This window comes from Ictalurus furcatus, chromosome 13 (genome assembly GCF_023375685.1).
Source record: "Ictalurus furcatus strain D&B chromosome 13, Billie_1.0, whole genome shotgun sequence".
NCBI classification, from domain to species: domain Eukaryota; kingdom Metazoa; phylum Chordata; class Actinopteri; order Siluriformes; family Ictaluridae; genus Ictalurus; species Ictalurus furcatus.
The window spans coordinates 20,902,435-20,917,795 of NC_071267.1; the positions used below are offsets into that span (position 1 = coordinate 20,902,435).

The 15,361-nt window shown below is 39.2% G+C and overlaps 1 protein-coding gene and 1 long non-coding RNA gene across 2 annotated transcripts in view; one reads left to right on the forward strand and one right to left on the reverse strand.

Moving 5' to 3' along the window:
* The window catches only part of rnf213b (ring finger protein 213b), a 42,871-nt gene that overhangs the window by 20,660 nt on the left and 6,850 nt on the right, over window positions 1-15,361 (forward strand). Inside the window, exons 32-56 of the mRNA XM_053639627.1 lie at window positions 10-145; window positions 432-620; window positions 724-857; window positions 1,604-1,779; window positions 3,300-3,503; window positions 3,646-3,833; window positions 3,931-4,051; window positions 4,176-4,276; window positions 4,417-4,596; window positions 6,116-6,261; window positions 6,463-6,562; window positions 6,702-6,813; window positions 7,895-8,111; window positions 8,426-8,616; window positions 8,706-8,828; window positions 9,556-9,666; window positions 9,969-10,211; window positions 10,479-10,560; window positions 11,255-11,289; window positions 11,460-11,711; window positions 12,445-12,610; window positions 14,144-14,241; window positions 14,473-14,721; window positions 14,973-15,105; window positions 15,201-15,284. Coding sequence (XP_053495602.1) covers window positions 10-145; window positions 432-620; window positions 724-857; window positions 1,604-1,779; window positions 3,300-3,503; window positions 3,646-3,833; window positions 3,931-4,051; window positions 4,176-4,276; window positions 4,417-4,596; window positions 6,116-6,261; window positions 6,463-6,562; window positions 6,702-6,813; window positions 7,895-8,111; window positions 8,426-8,616; window positions 8,706-8,828; window positions 9,556-9,666; window positions 9,969-10,211; window positions 10,479-10,560; window positions 11,255-11,289; window positions 11,460-11,711; window positions 12,445-12,610; window positions 14,144-14,241; window positions 14,473-14,721; window positions 14,973-15,105; window positions 15,201-15,284 — 3,771 coding nt within the window. The remainder of the gene's footprint in view (window positions 1-9; window positions 146-431; window positions 621-723; window positions 858-1,603; window positions 1,780-3,299; window positions 3,504-3,645; window positions 3,834-3,930; window positions 4,052-4,175; window positions 4,277-4,416; window positions 4,597-6,115; window positions 6,262-6,462; window positions 6,563-6,701; window positions 6,814-7,894; window positions 8,112-8,425; window positions 8,617-8,705; window positions 8,829-9,555; window positions 9,667-9,968; window positions 10,212-10,478; window positions 10,561-11,254; window positions 11,290-11,459; window positions 11,712-12,444; window positions 12,611-14,143; window positions 14,242-14,472; window positions 14,722-14,972; window positions 15,106-15,200; window positions 15,285-15,361) is intronic.
* LOC128616814 (uncharacterized) lies at window positions 3,708-5,187 on the reverse strand. Its single transcript, XR_008387490.1, has 4 exons — window positions 4,835-5,187; window positions 4,666-4,757; window positions 4,412-4,497; window positions 3,708-3,839 (listed from the first exon to the last, which is right to left on the reverse strand). It is a non-coding gene; the product is annotated as an uncharacterized LOC128616814 (long non-coding RNA).

The window sequence follows — 15,361 nt, forward strand, 5'->3', positions numbered from 1 at the left end:
GTGCATTAGCACGTTACCAGGAAATATTGCTGAGGCGATTGGTGGTGGCCCTGACACAGAGAGAGGAGGATATACTTGATTCCGGAGACTGGGTGAACAGAGAAATAATGAAGCGGGAGGCCTTGCAAGAAGGTGGCACTCTCAGGTAGTGTAGTGGACTCAAGTCTTGGCTTAAATGTTTGATCATTTGACTTAATTAGTCCTCAGTGACAGTAGAAAATGTCAATCACTGATGTACTTGAGTGTTGGACTTGTCTGTGAGTCGAGACTTGACTTAAACTTGTTAGTGACTTATTAGAGACTTGAATGCCGACTTGAATATCAACTCACTCTCAACTAACTAATACGCCTCTATTCTCTACCAACAGCACATAAGCTCAATGGTTTTACTTACATAACATTTTCTGTCTCCTTATAATTTTGATACACAGGCACACTCTGTGGCGATGTCTACAGGGAGTTCTGACCCCAATTCTGGCCCGGATATTAGAAGTGTTGGACAGAGACTCTAACCTGGACTTGGTGTGCGGTGCAGGGCTCAGTGAAGGGCTTGTCCAGTTCTGGCTGGACATCTTTGATGATGGGCAAATTTTAGACCTGCCAGTGCCACAGAACTCAAGGTACAAGTTTGAATAAAATTGTGATCATTGTGATCTAGTTTTTTAGACTGGTCCATTCCATTTTACAATGGAAACTAAATGCTTATTGTTTTCATTCTTTTAGTTCCTCAGAACAAGAGATTGATGTGCAGTGCAATCTGGTGGTGGGAGGAGAGGCGTTCCCCTGCACTGCACCTTTTAGTTGGCTCATCAGACTGTACTGTCATAGCCTGTGGGAGGAGTCTCAGTTTGTGCAGGGTGAGAAGACAAAGAGATTTACAACACTATTTAAGCACTGATCTACAGGATAGGTTTTTTTTTATACAGAGGGAAAGTAATAACTATAATATAGTAGTCATGAATAATGGTGCACTTTCAGCTCTGAATTTTCAATGGCCATTTTGATAGCAATTCAGGTTAATGAAGACCAGTTAGAAGCAGCATCCAGAATGCAGACTTGTTTCTCCTACATCATTCTATTGCTATATTCTCTTCAATGGTTTCCTGGAGCTGCCTGCATAAGATTTAAAACACTGGTGCTTGCATACAAAGTTAAAATGGATCAGTCCCCACCTTCTTGAAGGCATTTCTCAAACCTGGCTCTGGACCATGTTTCCTTCAAGCCTCTAGCATAGCTTGACTCGACCCACTATCCCTCAAGACAGAAGAAAGACCTACATCAAGAGTCACTGGATGTCTTGAAACAAGTACTGAAGACCTAAGCTTTTAAATGAGCAATAAAAACTTGACTTGTACTGTTTTTGTTGCAGTATGAACTCATTGTACTAACACATCTCTAACAGGATTTTATTTGATAGTATTCTTAGACCATATTTGTACTAGCATGAGGATATTTTCTGATGGAGACTACATAGCATTTCTGCTGGGATAAGGGCATCTTCCAAATGTTGCTGTAAATGGCTATAAATGACAGCTGAGTATCAAAACAACGGGTATCAGGATAATACTTCACTAAAATGTTGCTTTGCTATTTTTTCTCTCAGGTATTGAACAGAGCAGCCACAAGAGAATCCAGCAGTTTGTAAGTGCAGTGACTGGCAGTCGGTTGGGTGGCTACATGGAAAAACTTTCAGAGACAGAGCTCATAGAACTGCGCCAGAGATATCTCACTGATTTTGTAATACTCTCCTTCAAAATCAAGAGTGAAGAAGAAGCGAAGGTGAGACACCAAGTCATAGCTCTCTGTCCTGTGATAGTAATTAAGCAGTCAAACATACAGTGGGGTCTGAGACCACTATTGAAAATGCTTCTTTTTCAATTTAACCCTAAGGTTTCATGATATTATAGGCATTAACTTGAGTAAAAAGTAGAATCTTTCTGCTTTCAAGTCAAGTCAAGTCATGTGGCTTTATTGTCATTTCACCTATATACAGCTAGTACAGTACACAGTGAAATAAATCAACGTTCCTCCAGGACCATGGTGCTACATAAAACATCACACTAACTACATGAGACGACACAGAACTAAATAAGACCTACACATTTTTACATAAAGTGCATGTGCAAACGTGTGCAAACGACACAAGACAGTATAGTAACTACTAAAACAGGACAATAGGCACAGTAAGTGCCAGTGTAGCCCTGACCAGTACATAGTTCTAGTGTGGAAGTGTCCGATATAACCGGTAGTGCAAAAAGATAGATGCCAAAGAATAACAATAAAATAAAATTTAAAAAAATGCTGTGAATATAAACATAACATCCTGTTTCATAGTATTCATCAGATTAGCTTATACCATATGTGGACATAGCAGTTATTGCGGTAGCAGCCAGGTAAAATGTATAATAGTGACAAGAAATTAAATACGCTATTTTTTTTTATAAATATAGTAACAGCAAAAATGCGATAGAGTTGATACAGAAATGTGCAAATATTGCAAGGGGAGTGGGGCACTGTTCAGTTCAGAGTGTGTGTGTTTCAGTCCAGTCTCTGAGTATTGATGAGTCTGATGGCTTGGGGGAAGAAACTTTTACACAGTCTTGCCATGAGGGCCCAAACACTTCGGTACCTTTTTCCAGACTGCAGGAGGGTGAAGAGTTTGTGTGAGGGGTGTGTGGGATCATCCACAATGCTGGTGGCTTTGCAGATGAAGCGTGTGGTGTAAATGTCTATGATGGAGGGAAGAGATCCGCTGCAGGGTCTTGCGATCCGATACGGTGCAATTTCCAAACCAGGCAGTGATGCAGCTGAGGATGCTCTCAATGGTTCCTCTGTAGAATGTAGTGAGGATGAGGGGTGGGAGATGTTTTTTTTCAGCTTTCTCAGAAAGTAGAAACTCTGCTGGGCTTTCCTGGGTATGGAACCGGTGTTGAGGGACCAAGTGAGGTTCTCCGTCAGGTGTTTTGTCTGCTCATTTTGCTTTAATGATAATGTGCACTCAAGCTGACACAGACTCCACAAGTTTGTGGAAAGCATGATGATCGATGTTGGATCAAATCCATCTGCGTTTTGTCTGAGCGCATGCTTTGGTGGAAGAGATAAGACTCACGGAATTTCACAAATTTGCTTAAATTTAAATAGTGACCTAGAAATGTCCTTGTTTTCTGTTTGTTTCCAGTTTTAAATATTAAAAAATCCCAGATTTTCAATGTTGTCTCAGACTTTTGGACCCCACTGTATATCAAAACTCTTTTTTCTGTGTTTGTGCTTACACATTTATGCGTATGCTTTTGTTGCAGGTGTTCCATGCAGCGGTGTTAGGATGTGTTACAGCTCTGCAGCAGGACATGGGCGTGACTGCTGATCTTTCTCCAGCCTGGATCATGGCAGCAGCCCGACACTTCGGTCCACGACTCGACACGCTCTTACACATTCTGCAGATCCAGCCTCAGTTAGCTCCTCTCATTCTGAAACAGTCCTCACAGAAAGGCCTACCAGACATGGTGAGAACATCAGAGATACCTTCCAACTCAATCTCCTGCTTACCTCTCAGAGATGAGTAGTAAAAGGAAAAGTACATTAATTTAACAGTGGTGTAAAAAAAAAAACAACTTATCAGAACTTCATCATTTTCATGTGTCACAGCATGAAGACATTCTAGCTCTTGGGATATGTGTGGAGGAGACTAAGCTTCAGTCCATTAAATCGGTTTCTGAGGGCTTAGTCTTTCTGGGCAGAGTTGAATTGCTGCAGCCCTGCTTGCAGAGTGCGTTCAGTCCAACTTACAGCTCCCTCTGCAGTCCTGTCTGCCTCAAACATCTGGATGCTATAAAGTAAGCCTTGTGTAGTAAAAGAGAAAGACTTTTTAGAAATGTATGTCTCCCAAATAATCAGTAATACTTGCTCTGACAAGCTTTTTGTGCTTTTCAGGTCTGTATGGCAGGGGATGCTGGTGGTTGCTGCTTTTATCGAGCAAGTTGTGGTGAAAGTAAATTCGCGTGATCAGACGCTGGTGGCACTGACACTTAAACACTGCAGCCAGTTACAGCGGGTCAGTGTAGTGGGAAAACACACCAAAATTATCCCTCATTGCTAGTTTGCATTTTGTTACTGAGCTATTAATGTCATTTCTTGGTCAAATAAATGCCTAAACTTTTTTCCCCCCAATGCATTAGCTGATGGAGGATCGTCCTGACCTTCAGAGCAAAGCCTGTCTGCAGCAGCTCATCCGTATCCTCAATGATTACCATGAGGAATCCATAAGCAGAGAGTTACGGTACTGCTTACCTTCCACAGTACCCATGTGTTTTAATCTTAATCAAGTTTATGGATGGTTTCTGTGCTTTGATTAAGTGTAGGACTAAATTTTAATTTTAATGCCTCCCATTTTTCCCCCTGGACTGTTTCTCACCTTAGCTTTGGCCTGAAGTGTCCCGTGTGTCTGGATGACTTGGCTGAGCCCTGTGTCCTACAGTGTGAGCATGTGTTCTGCCTGTCCTGTATGAAGAAATGTATGCGAGGAAGGGAAGAAAAATGCCCTAAATGCAGGACACAGCTTCCTCCTAACTACCAGCCAGCTATCTCAGCCAGCATAAAGTGAGTCTCACAAGAGCACAAGTGTAACAAATACTGTTTTTAGCTAATATAATTATGATCAAACCATACTCTTGTGGTCAGGGTTCTGTGCAGGCCACTCGAGTTCTTCCAATCCAACTTTGGCAAGCCACTGCTGCAGCCCAGTTTGCCTACTATCAGTCCTAAATAGTATAGAATTATAGATTAGAATTATTGTGTCCCTATTGTTAGTATGTTAAAATGAATATCCCAAAGGTACCTGGATGGTCTACTATTTCCGGTCTACTATTTCCAGTAGATGGTCTACTATTTCCGGTAGATTTTCAAAGTGTGGATCCATGAACACTTTTTCAGGTATATATTGCCTTGGGCGAGGGAGGAGGAGTTTTGTGACGGTTTGCTTCACCAAATTTTAGACAGGTGTAAATGAAATGTGGAAAGATAATTCAAAGGAATGGTAAATTAAATTATATAATGTAAATTATATAAGGAACAATGAATGAAGCTGAAATGCAATAAAGAGTTTGTTTACGGTGACAGTGTGCGTAACTAGGCAACAACGTTCTCTTCCATTACATGATGTGTTAGTATGTCCCAGTGACTATGTACTGTTTTGCTACACACTCAAAAATATATACTTTTTCATCACAAAACGAGTACAATTTTAGTGCAGAGTATAAGTAGGTGAATTGGGATGCAGCACATGTCTACATGGAACTTGCTTTGTGCACAGGGGGATTGTCATGCTGGAACAGGTTTGGGCCCCTTAGTTCCAGTGAAGGGAAACTGCTACAGCATACAAAGATATCCAACAATTTGGGGAAGATCCACATATGGGTGTGATGGTCAGGTGTCCACAAACATTTGGCCATATATTGTATGTTAGGAATAAAACACTTGGGGGTGAGCTGTTAATGACATGGTGTTCATATTCCAAAACAGTTTGTCAATGATAGTGTATATATATATATATATATATATATATATATACACACACATACATACATACATACATACATAGATATGAGAGAGAGGGAAAGAAAAAAAGAATGGCTGGAGAGGGAACAACTGCTATATATGTTAGCAAATGAGACAGCATACTTATAATGTTGTGGAACTATAAGCAGTTGTTCCCTCTCCAGCCACTCTTTTTTTCTCTCCATCTCTCTCTCTCTCTCTCTCTCTCTCTCTCTCTCTCTCTCTCTCTCTCTCTCTCATTTGATAAGTCAGCTAGATTTAGGATATGTCAAACTTTCACCATACAAGTCACTTTGAATGGGTTGTTGCTTTTGAAACTATGATATATTAGAACATAGACATTAACAGTGCATTAATATAAACTCAATCTAAAATATAACTTTTTTTTTTCTTACATTCAGCACCATTGTGTTGTGCTGCTGTTATAGAACATTAATCAACATCTTCTGAGCAGTCAGATTTGAGGATGCAACAGCACTGTGGTAGAAACTTATAATAATGGTGTCTCTAAGGTTTGTGACCATATTGTATTTTATTACTGATTAAAAAATGTGTTTTTCAGTTTGTCCCTAAAACAACATCGAGAGTTGAGGAGATGCTGTAATTCCTTCTTTTTGGAGGTGATCTCTCGTTTTTGCTTCTCCAAGGAACAGAACCCCAAAGAGGACATGGTGGAGCTGCTCTTCTCTCTGCTTATCTCAGCACAGGGTAGGGCCTTTTTATTAATGCTAGACAGCTCATACTGTAGGTATTCTGAGAGAAGCTACAGCAGTTGAGTATTTCCTAAATCTGTGCTAGTTGCCAAATTATTTAGCTGCCTTAATTAAGAGATGCAGGTTTTACTGTAAAAATTTTTGGTTAAGTATATTGTTTTGTGCTTGTGTATGTTTGCATGTATTTGTCTTGTAGGAGACGTGTATAAGACAAGAGAGCTAACCCCTTTCCTGGAATGTGTTGACCAGAGTCCTGTGGTACGATCTGTGTTGCCTAAACTCTTACTGCAATACAGGTATCAATGACTTTGCAAACAGTTATCAAACACACACACACACACACACACACACACACACACACACACACACACACTCAAATAAGTATTATGCAGCATGACTGAACAAACTTTGCACAAACACAGATTATTTCTTCAGTTTTCAGCAGGTAAAGGGCCATATTCAGACATATTTGGAAAACCTGGAGGACAAACTCCTGGTTGATGAGGACAGGATGGAACTTTACAGACTTTTTGTCAACTGTTTCCAGGTATATCATTCCTTCCATGCATTTTTCAGTGCTATTACTATATATGTAAAGCCCAAACTAGAACCAGAACTGCAAAATGAGATCTTAAATGAGCAGTTTGTTATTTCTGGAGTCCTTTTCTTGTTATGGACGTTCTGGTTATGGATTATTCTTATTAATGGTAAAAGAAATCAAATCGCTATTTATTGTGACCATACAGTTTCAAAAGGAAAACAGCTGGTGTGTTGAGTGTTGCAAGGTATTCAATTAATTAAAATGTTACTTTAAAAAATATAAAGACATACAAAATGGGATATTGTAGAACCCGGTGTGTGTGAAGGTGGGTGGGAAGGAGGACTTGGAAAGGCGGATTATTTTTCCAACAGGCATTTTCAGTGCTCTCTCTACAACTCGCTGAAAAAAATAAATAAATAAAAAACTTAAACACAGTCTCTATATCTCAGAGCTTTCGCCTCAATCAAGTTCACCAACACTTTCCATGCTCATGCTCCTTGCACGTGCCCATGTGTTATGTGCGAGCACCGTCAGCTCCGACCCTCACTCTCAGGTTCATGGAATTCTCCCTGAAAAGACACACAAAGCATGCATAAGTAAACTCGCTGTGATCACACACAGGTGAGAATCATCACATATTACGTGTCAGTTTAACTCCTCTCTGTCTGCAGCTGATGCTTGAGCACTTCCCCACTGCCACAGATATTTTTAAGTAAATAGTAGATGATGAAGTCACTGTAGTAGCTAAAGCTAATAGTAAAAAAGGGTAATTTGAAAATTTGAAAAATTATTTTCGAATATATCTTTGAAATGATATTGTTGTTTTAGGTATAGAAAAATGTGTACAGATTTACTAACCACACCTTTAATTACTGTAAAGGATTAAAATGTATTAAACTATTTCCGCATTTCCTAATGCATCATTTTCTTTGTTTTCTAATACCATAATACAGTTCAGCTTATTTGTAACTTCTTTATATTTTAGACATTTTTTTTGTGCATTTATAACCTCCTGAAGTAAGCTAATTTGTCTCATGTTTCATTGAATGCTTCTATGTAAATATATTCCTGTGTGGGGTTTGTCTAGGATTCCTTGCTTTGTGTGCGTTTGAGTGAAACTCTGGAGGCCAAAGAACTTCAGCAACGTCAGCAGGAAGACATTAAGTTTCTCAGCCGATTGGCTCGCAAGCAAACGCCATCAAGGGAGCATCAGCCGGCCGAGTTTCTTCTGTCCATGGCCCGTCTCAGGATGTGTCTGGACACTGCTGCTTGCATACTGCCCAGGGCTGTCAGCCATAAGAGCGGTGAGGCTGAGAATATTTTCAGAAACCTATGCAAAGTATGCATAGTGTAGTATACAGAATACTACACGGAACCGGATTGCTTAACATGTACGTAGTAGATGTGATAATGTTTGGAAGTATGTCTAGCCAGCCATAATGATTTACACCTTAAGATAGACTGCAAAGTAGCTTATGATCTGATATTTTTTTCTCTTTTTGTTTTTGCATTTAGTTAGACTTTGTACTTATTTCGATATGATGAATTGGTTCAGTATTTTTGTCTAATGTTGATTGTGATATTGCTGAAGTATGAATAGTGTTGTCTGTTCCCTCAGGAGAATGTGTTGAATGGGAGCAGAGACTGTTAGAGGAGGTGAAGGCGGTCTGTGAGTATACTCGGAATGACTGGTATAGAGTCTACCTGCTCAGATCTCTTAACAGGCAGGCGGGCATAGACTGTGTACAGGCCGTGATGAACAGCGCCCCCTACGAGTGGGTCTTCCCCGCTGAGCTCCTGCGACTACAGGTAAGTGTGGTCCAATCTGGAGCTTTCCAGTTATTATGAATAGCACATTAATCTGTAATCCTTACATTCGGCGTGTTTCCTGTTTGAAGAGGTTGATTCCTGTCGAGGTGGATCGATTTCTGTGCTGCGGTGAGCAGTATCGCACTGTCAGAAATGGAGTGGGCCAAGTGCTGCTGGAGTCCAACAGAAACGCACTTAAAGCCGCCCTGCAGGTCACTACACAAAAGAATGCTGTATTATCACTTCTTCTAAGTCCTGGAGCACTGTACACTTTAATCCCTTAGTCAAATCAAGACAAATATTCAAATAGCTTGAATATTTAGTGAAGACAGTCAAATATTTGTACAGAGGATTTTATAAATGGTAGAAAAAGCAAATGGCATGGACCACCAACATCTAACCAATTAATACAAGTGGTGACTGTCAGTCATGTTGCCTGTCAATTCAGAAAACATCCCATCCTGCACAAGCATTTAGGTGATCTACCTTAGGAAGTACTAGCCTCACAAGTCAGATCTCTAGCTTCTCTAGAGTGTCTGGCATGTTTCTTTAGTAAGCAGACTTTTTCCCCACCCTAAAGCTAAACACTCTAATAAAGCCTGTGGCCAGAAAAATGTACCAAAAACATCAGATGCTCTGTATCTCATGAACAGAACATCTCAGGCTGAGACTAAGGCAGCACAAGTGTTCTGTGTTCATGGCACAGGGGGGAATGCTAAAGGAAGGGGCTGGATTGGAATTTTGAGTTTCAAAGCAACTATCTTACTCTAACCTCCACCAGAATTGCTAATTGACCTTTAGTCTTCATGTTTGATCAAGTCTGCTAAAATACTTTATAACCCTGTAATTCCAAATATAATATATGAATGGGATTTGGTTGGGACAGTATAATGCTTTCTGAATAATAACAAGTGTGTGTGTGTGTGTGTGTTTCTCTAGAATGTACGCAGTTCAGAGTCTGCGAAGAGAGTTCTCCTGGCTTTGGCTTTGTTCAGACAGGTAACCTGCCGCCTAGGGTCACCTGACTCAGCCATACGCCCTGGAGAACAGGTAAAAAAATAATATTCTAACAATGACATAACAGTAACAGTCATTATTGTCAATACCATCCTCCTCCTCCTCATCATAATAATTTATTAAGCATAATAAACTAGTCCCAGTAATCATTTGTTTGCACTGTATTTGTTTGCACTGTATAGTAGTACAGAATATAACAGAAACACATTTAATACATTGCAGATGGTTTAAACAGTTCACCATATAAATGTACAAACATAACAAAGGCAGGACATCATTTGTTAACTGCTAAAAATGTCTTAGTCTGTTTTCTTTCTTTCTGTTTTCCTCAACAGGAGTTAGAGATGCTGAAGGGCAGTGTGAGGGAGAGCACAACAGGGCACTTGTATGACCTCTGCAACAGCCTTTTATCAAATCCATTTGGAAGTCTCGTGTCTCACCTGCATGCTTGTGCAAACAAATCAGCACAGAGACGTCTTCTTCTGGAGATCCTGGTTCATGCCATCGCTGTGTTCCATAGTGGGAGTCGACTTCTCTATCCGCTCCACCTCATTGCCTCTAGGCCACAGAGTATGAGGGTAAGAAAAGTAAATCAATCAATGGGAAGCATTAATTATTAAGAGAGTAAGTAAGGAATTAATATGTACATTTGTAAGATTATGGTTATGAAACATTTTATCCCCTTTTTATTGATCACACATTTATGCTGTCTTTTCACACAATTGGTATCGATCACAGGTCCAACATAACCCGATAAGTTGAAACATAGCCTCCTGTACATATCTTATTTTTCACTGTAAATAGATGATATTATTTTTGTTTTATTATTATTATTATTATTATAGGAAACATTTCTTCCCACCATGCCAGATGACAACACCAGTATGGTCACTCAGTGGTTAAACGAGCAAAAGCTGAAGAAATACTGTAAGTTGTTAATGGAACGGAGAGAGTTAGAAAATAAATAATTAGCTTAAATCTGTATTTGAACCACCAGTAAAAAGTTTGGACACCCCTGCTCATAAAATGCAGTTTTATGCATTTTTACAATTTTTTTTATTTTTTATTAAAAAAAATTCTATTGTTTTAGAATAATAATGAAGACATTAATACTATTAAATATCACATATGGAATTATGCAGTGCCCAAGAAAAATGTTACACAAACCAAAACTAGTTTATATTTTAAATTCTTAACAACATGCTGGTTGGAACATGCTCTAGGCTTCTTGTCAATACTTCATTTAGGAAGCTTTTCTTAAAGTTCCCAAATAGGCCAATCTCCTCACTGCGTCTCCTGAGCTCGAATGAAATGAAAACTACTAGAAATCATTTTAAATTTTAGGAAAAGTTTGTTTTAAGTGAAATTATTTATTATAAATACATTTGAAATCAGACAGAAACGTATACTGTATGCGTGCAGTAACTCATTATTTGCAGTTGTCTTAGGGAAGAATTACCTATAAGCCTTCATTAAAATGTCTTTAGGACTATAAAAAAAAATGTATATTCGGTCAAGTGTGTCCAAACTTTTGAGTGGTAGTGTATATCACTTGAAGTTGGCATTAGGAGATATGTAGCGACATGTTGTCTTCATTTTCCTTTTTTATTTTGAACTACAGATTGTAAAAATGGTCACCTGTCTTTTGTTGGAGAGGTGAGCTGCAGTTTATTACTGATTGCTTACAGGATTCATTGCATCCATTTAATTGTGACTTTATCTAAAATGATGAAAAAAGACTATATATATTAAAATGTTTCTGTAAGGAAACTATGAGTGTGTTATGAATTAAACAGTACTTAAAACTTTGTTTTTTCTTCTACTAGTGTGGGAGGCCAGTGGTTGAGGGAAATTGTGACACATGTGGCGTGCGTATTGGTGGTCAACACCACAACCCAGTAGATGGATTCAGTCAAGTCCAAGGCAATATGGGTGATCGGACCCGACCAGGCCATATTCTGGATGATGCTGCCCGCAGATCTGATGCTCCAAACAGAGATCTGTCTATGGCCCAGTCCTGTGTGCTGCGTCTCTTCCTTCATCTGGCCATGCTGCATGGATCCTCTCTCAGTCCCCAGGTACACTGAGATTGTATGCTCTCATATTCTGTTCAGGTCAAAGGATAATAATGAATAAAATAACATATAGAAAATACGTTTAGCTAAATTGATCAGATCTACATTTATTATGCTTATATTTAAAAATATTATATTTACTGTATATTTATACTAGATATTATAATCAGGTCATTTTTATATAATTTATCCCAGGTGATTTATTACAATGTGAAACAATGGGTTGAAAATGAGTGGTCCTTGTTAGTAATTAAAAAAGAAAAATCCCTATCAAACCCGCTTGAGTTTATTTGTGCTCACAAATTTTGCATAGGTATGGATTCTATGTCCTTTTTCTTTATATTACATGTAATTAGCTAATAATAAACATATATTGGTTAATTTTTAGGATGACTATCAGAATTGTTTTGCTATTAATAAAAAGAGACAAGCTGCTATGATTCAGGCAGCAAGCCCATTGCTAAATAGTGAATTGAAGGGTTAAAGTGCATGTTTAAATGTAAACAGTTAATGAAATTGCTTCTTGTATTTGCTTCAAATCCCAGATGGTTCAGTGAGTGCAAAAGCATATTTAATGATCATCGTTCATTTCAGCTGTAAAGAATCCAAACATAAAAAAGTCCACATATATGAGAACAACAATAATTAATTTGTGTAGTCTATACATGGTGAGAAATATTCACCATGCATTTATTAAAATATAATCACAATATACAACTTGTGTGAATCTTTGCAGAGTATCCATGCAATGATTCACCCCACTGTGAACAATGCCCAAGAGTTTCTGTGGCGCCATCTTGAAAAGGACATGGAGGTTCTGGGGAAGACTCTGAATCTGAACTGCGATGACACAGCCATCACGGTTCATCTGATCCTCAACACCTCAGCACAACTCCCCACAGGTCTGTGAGCATGTTCATAGTATATAAATAATATTAAATAACATGGTCATTTCTTATGCAAACTGATAAGAACATTCCAGAAATGTTAACTGTGCCACCGACAGTAGAACATGATCACAAATGCAAGGCGGTCGGATATGCGTACTGAAGAATCCCCAATCACAGTGCAATTAGTCTCAAGTATGAAGAGCAATGTAGGGAATCCAAATGGACAGAAAACATAGACAGGTAAGGAATGATAAACAGTAAAGCATTAGACAATGGCAGGACTTTGTGCCATGATATCTGTGCCTAGCATGGCTTATATACACTAACCTAAAGTCAGTATTTAGCCAATCCCACATCAAAGGTGGTGATGGGGGGGATAACTGCAACAAAATATATGCACATGATGTGGTCGCCATGGAAACCAATGCATGCTCATGACAGAAAATACAGTTTCTATATAAAGATGCAGAATACTGCAAAATACAGGGTGGTATTTACTGTATGAAAATAGATTTGGTCATATTCACTTTCAGAAACGTGAATAAGATCAAAGGGCAGGTATTAAATTTGCATTAGGTTAGTTTCACCATTTTGAACAACCATTACTTTATTAAATTTTCTCAAAGTTAGTTTTATGGTACATATGCAGCAGATGTGGACACTGGTCTCTACAATTTTACACTTTATATCACATATTAAACAGTTTTAGTGCATCTCACTGCGTTTAATCAGTGTTCTACTTGAGTTTTAGTGTTCTCTTGCATGACTTGCCACAGCTATAAAGAACAATTAGCACATGCAGAAATCATTTTAAGTATTATTTCCTCTACCTCCTTTGCACCTGAAGTCATTATCACAATTATTCTTTGTGAATAATCCCATCACACGCATTATAGCGCAATGTATCATGCATCCATCCATCCATCCATCCATCCATTTTCTATACCGCTTATCCTACTCCCCTACAAGGGAGCATCGGGCACAAGGTGGGGTACACCCTGGACGGGGTGCCAATACATCACAGGGCACAATCACTTACACATTCACAAACCCATTCATACACTACGGACACTGCGCCAATCAGCCTACCCTGCATGTCTTTGGACTGTGGGAGGAAACCGGAGAACCCGGAGCAAACTCCGCACACACAGGGCAGCGGTGGGAATCGAACCCCCAATCCTGGAGTTGTGAGGTGAACATGCTAAATGCTAAGCCACCGTGCACCCTTGCAATGTATCATATTAATAAAAAATAACAACCCTGTAGTATGTGTCTTTTTATATGCTGTACTAACCCCAATATGGTTTTAGCTTGATGCAGTTCTTAGTCCCTGTCTTAGTGAAATAGCATGAGGATAAGTTTTTGATAGAGACTACAAAGCAGTTCTGTAAATCACTCTGAATGAGGGTGTCTGCTATATGCTGTAAATGCAAATGTACATGTAGCACTCTTTATTTGGGATCTTAAATAAGCAGGACCTGAGCACTGCATATGATGTTTGAAGAACTATGCCCAGATTTCACACCAGATTTTATTCTTTACCAGTTCATGTCCAGCAGAGGGAAAGAGAATGGTCGTCTCGACATGCTCGAGAGCAGTGGGAGAAGCATGTTTGTGAAACAGTCATCAGTCCTATTCTAAAGGTCTGTTCACAGAAATCACCTATTTCAGTTCTAGCTGGATTTTTCTATAGATATTTTTGGTAATTTCGCATTGCATATAAATAACTCTTTGCCATCAATGTTATACAGTATACTGAACTGTAAAATAATTACAAGAGCAGCAAGAAGCGGTCTAACCTTTATAAAAACCTATGATCTGTCTCCTGCTCTGCATAACTAAGGCATCACTCTGTGTTTTCTTTTTGTTTTCAGGATTTGAACAGACACTTAAGTGATGCTCAGGAGCAGGTTGCAGCTGACAATAAGCTGTCCAACAGCGCTCTGATGAAGACGTTAAAGGGAGACCCTCGTTCCCTCCTTTCTCTCGCCTCTGAATGTCCCAGCCATCATGCTTCTTTCTGGACGCCCCCAGACACCCTGACAGTGGAACATCTTTCTCAGCTTATTGCCCAAAAGCAGGCACAGAAACGAGTTCCCCTCCTCTCGTTGTTTCTGGAAAAAGTATGTAGTATCTGAATTCTTAAGATGAAATTGTGAAGGATTTGTCCAACTTTTAGGAGGGAATTAGTCCTTATGGAATTCCATTTATTTACAATTACAAATTCAACATTCTGGGTTAAGGGTTAATGCTGTTTTAATTGAGCTAATCCAGAGATAAAATGGTGATACATTGAAATGTCTCATGTAATTCATCTCTGCATGACTGATATGTCATGTGCACCTCTGTCTGTGTGTGTGTGTGTGTGTGACAGGTGCAGTATATAAGACACCTGGCTTGTCTGCCTGACCTTGCAGCCCTGTTGTCGGATCTGATACAAATAGTGCCGATAGATGCTGAGACACACTCTTCACCCATTACTACACTGCTTCACAACATTCCTGCAGGTAGCCATATTCAAGATAGAGTAACAATACTAGACCTGTTCTGTAAAATACCACATAAAATTAAAATGTGTTCTATTATAATTGTGTGTTAATAGGCCTCCATAGGAATACACTCAAAAAAAGGCTACAGACCTTCTTCATGGTGTGGAACCATCTCAGAATGGAGCTAGCTAATAATGGTGAGTGCTAACTACTTAAAAACAATGAGTGGGCAGCTCAATGGTGCAGTCTGTGTGTGCATGGTGCACTGCAATGG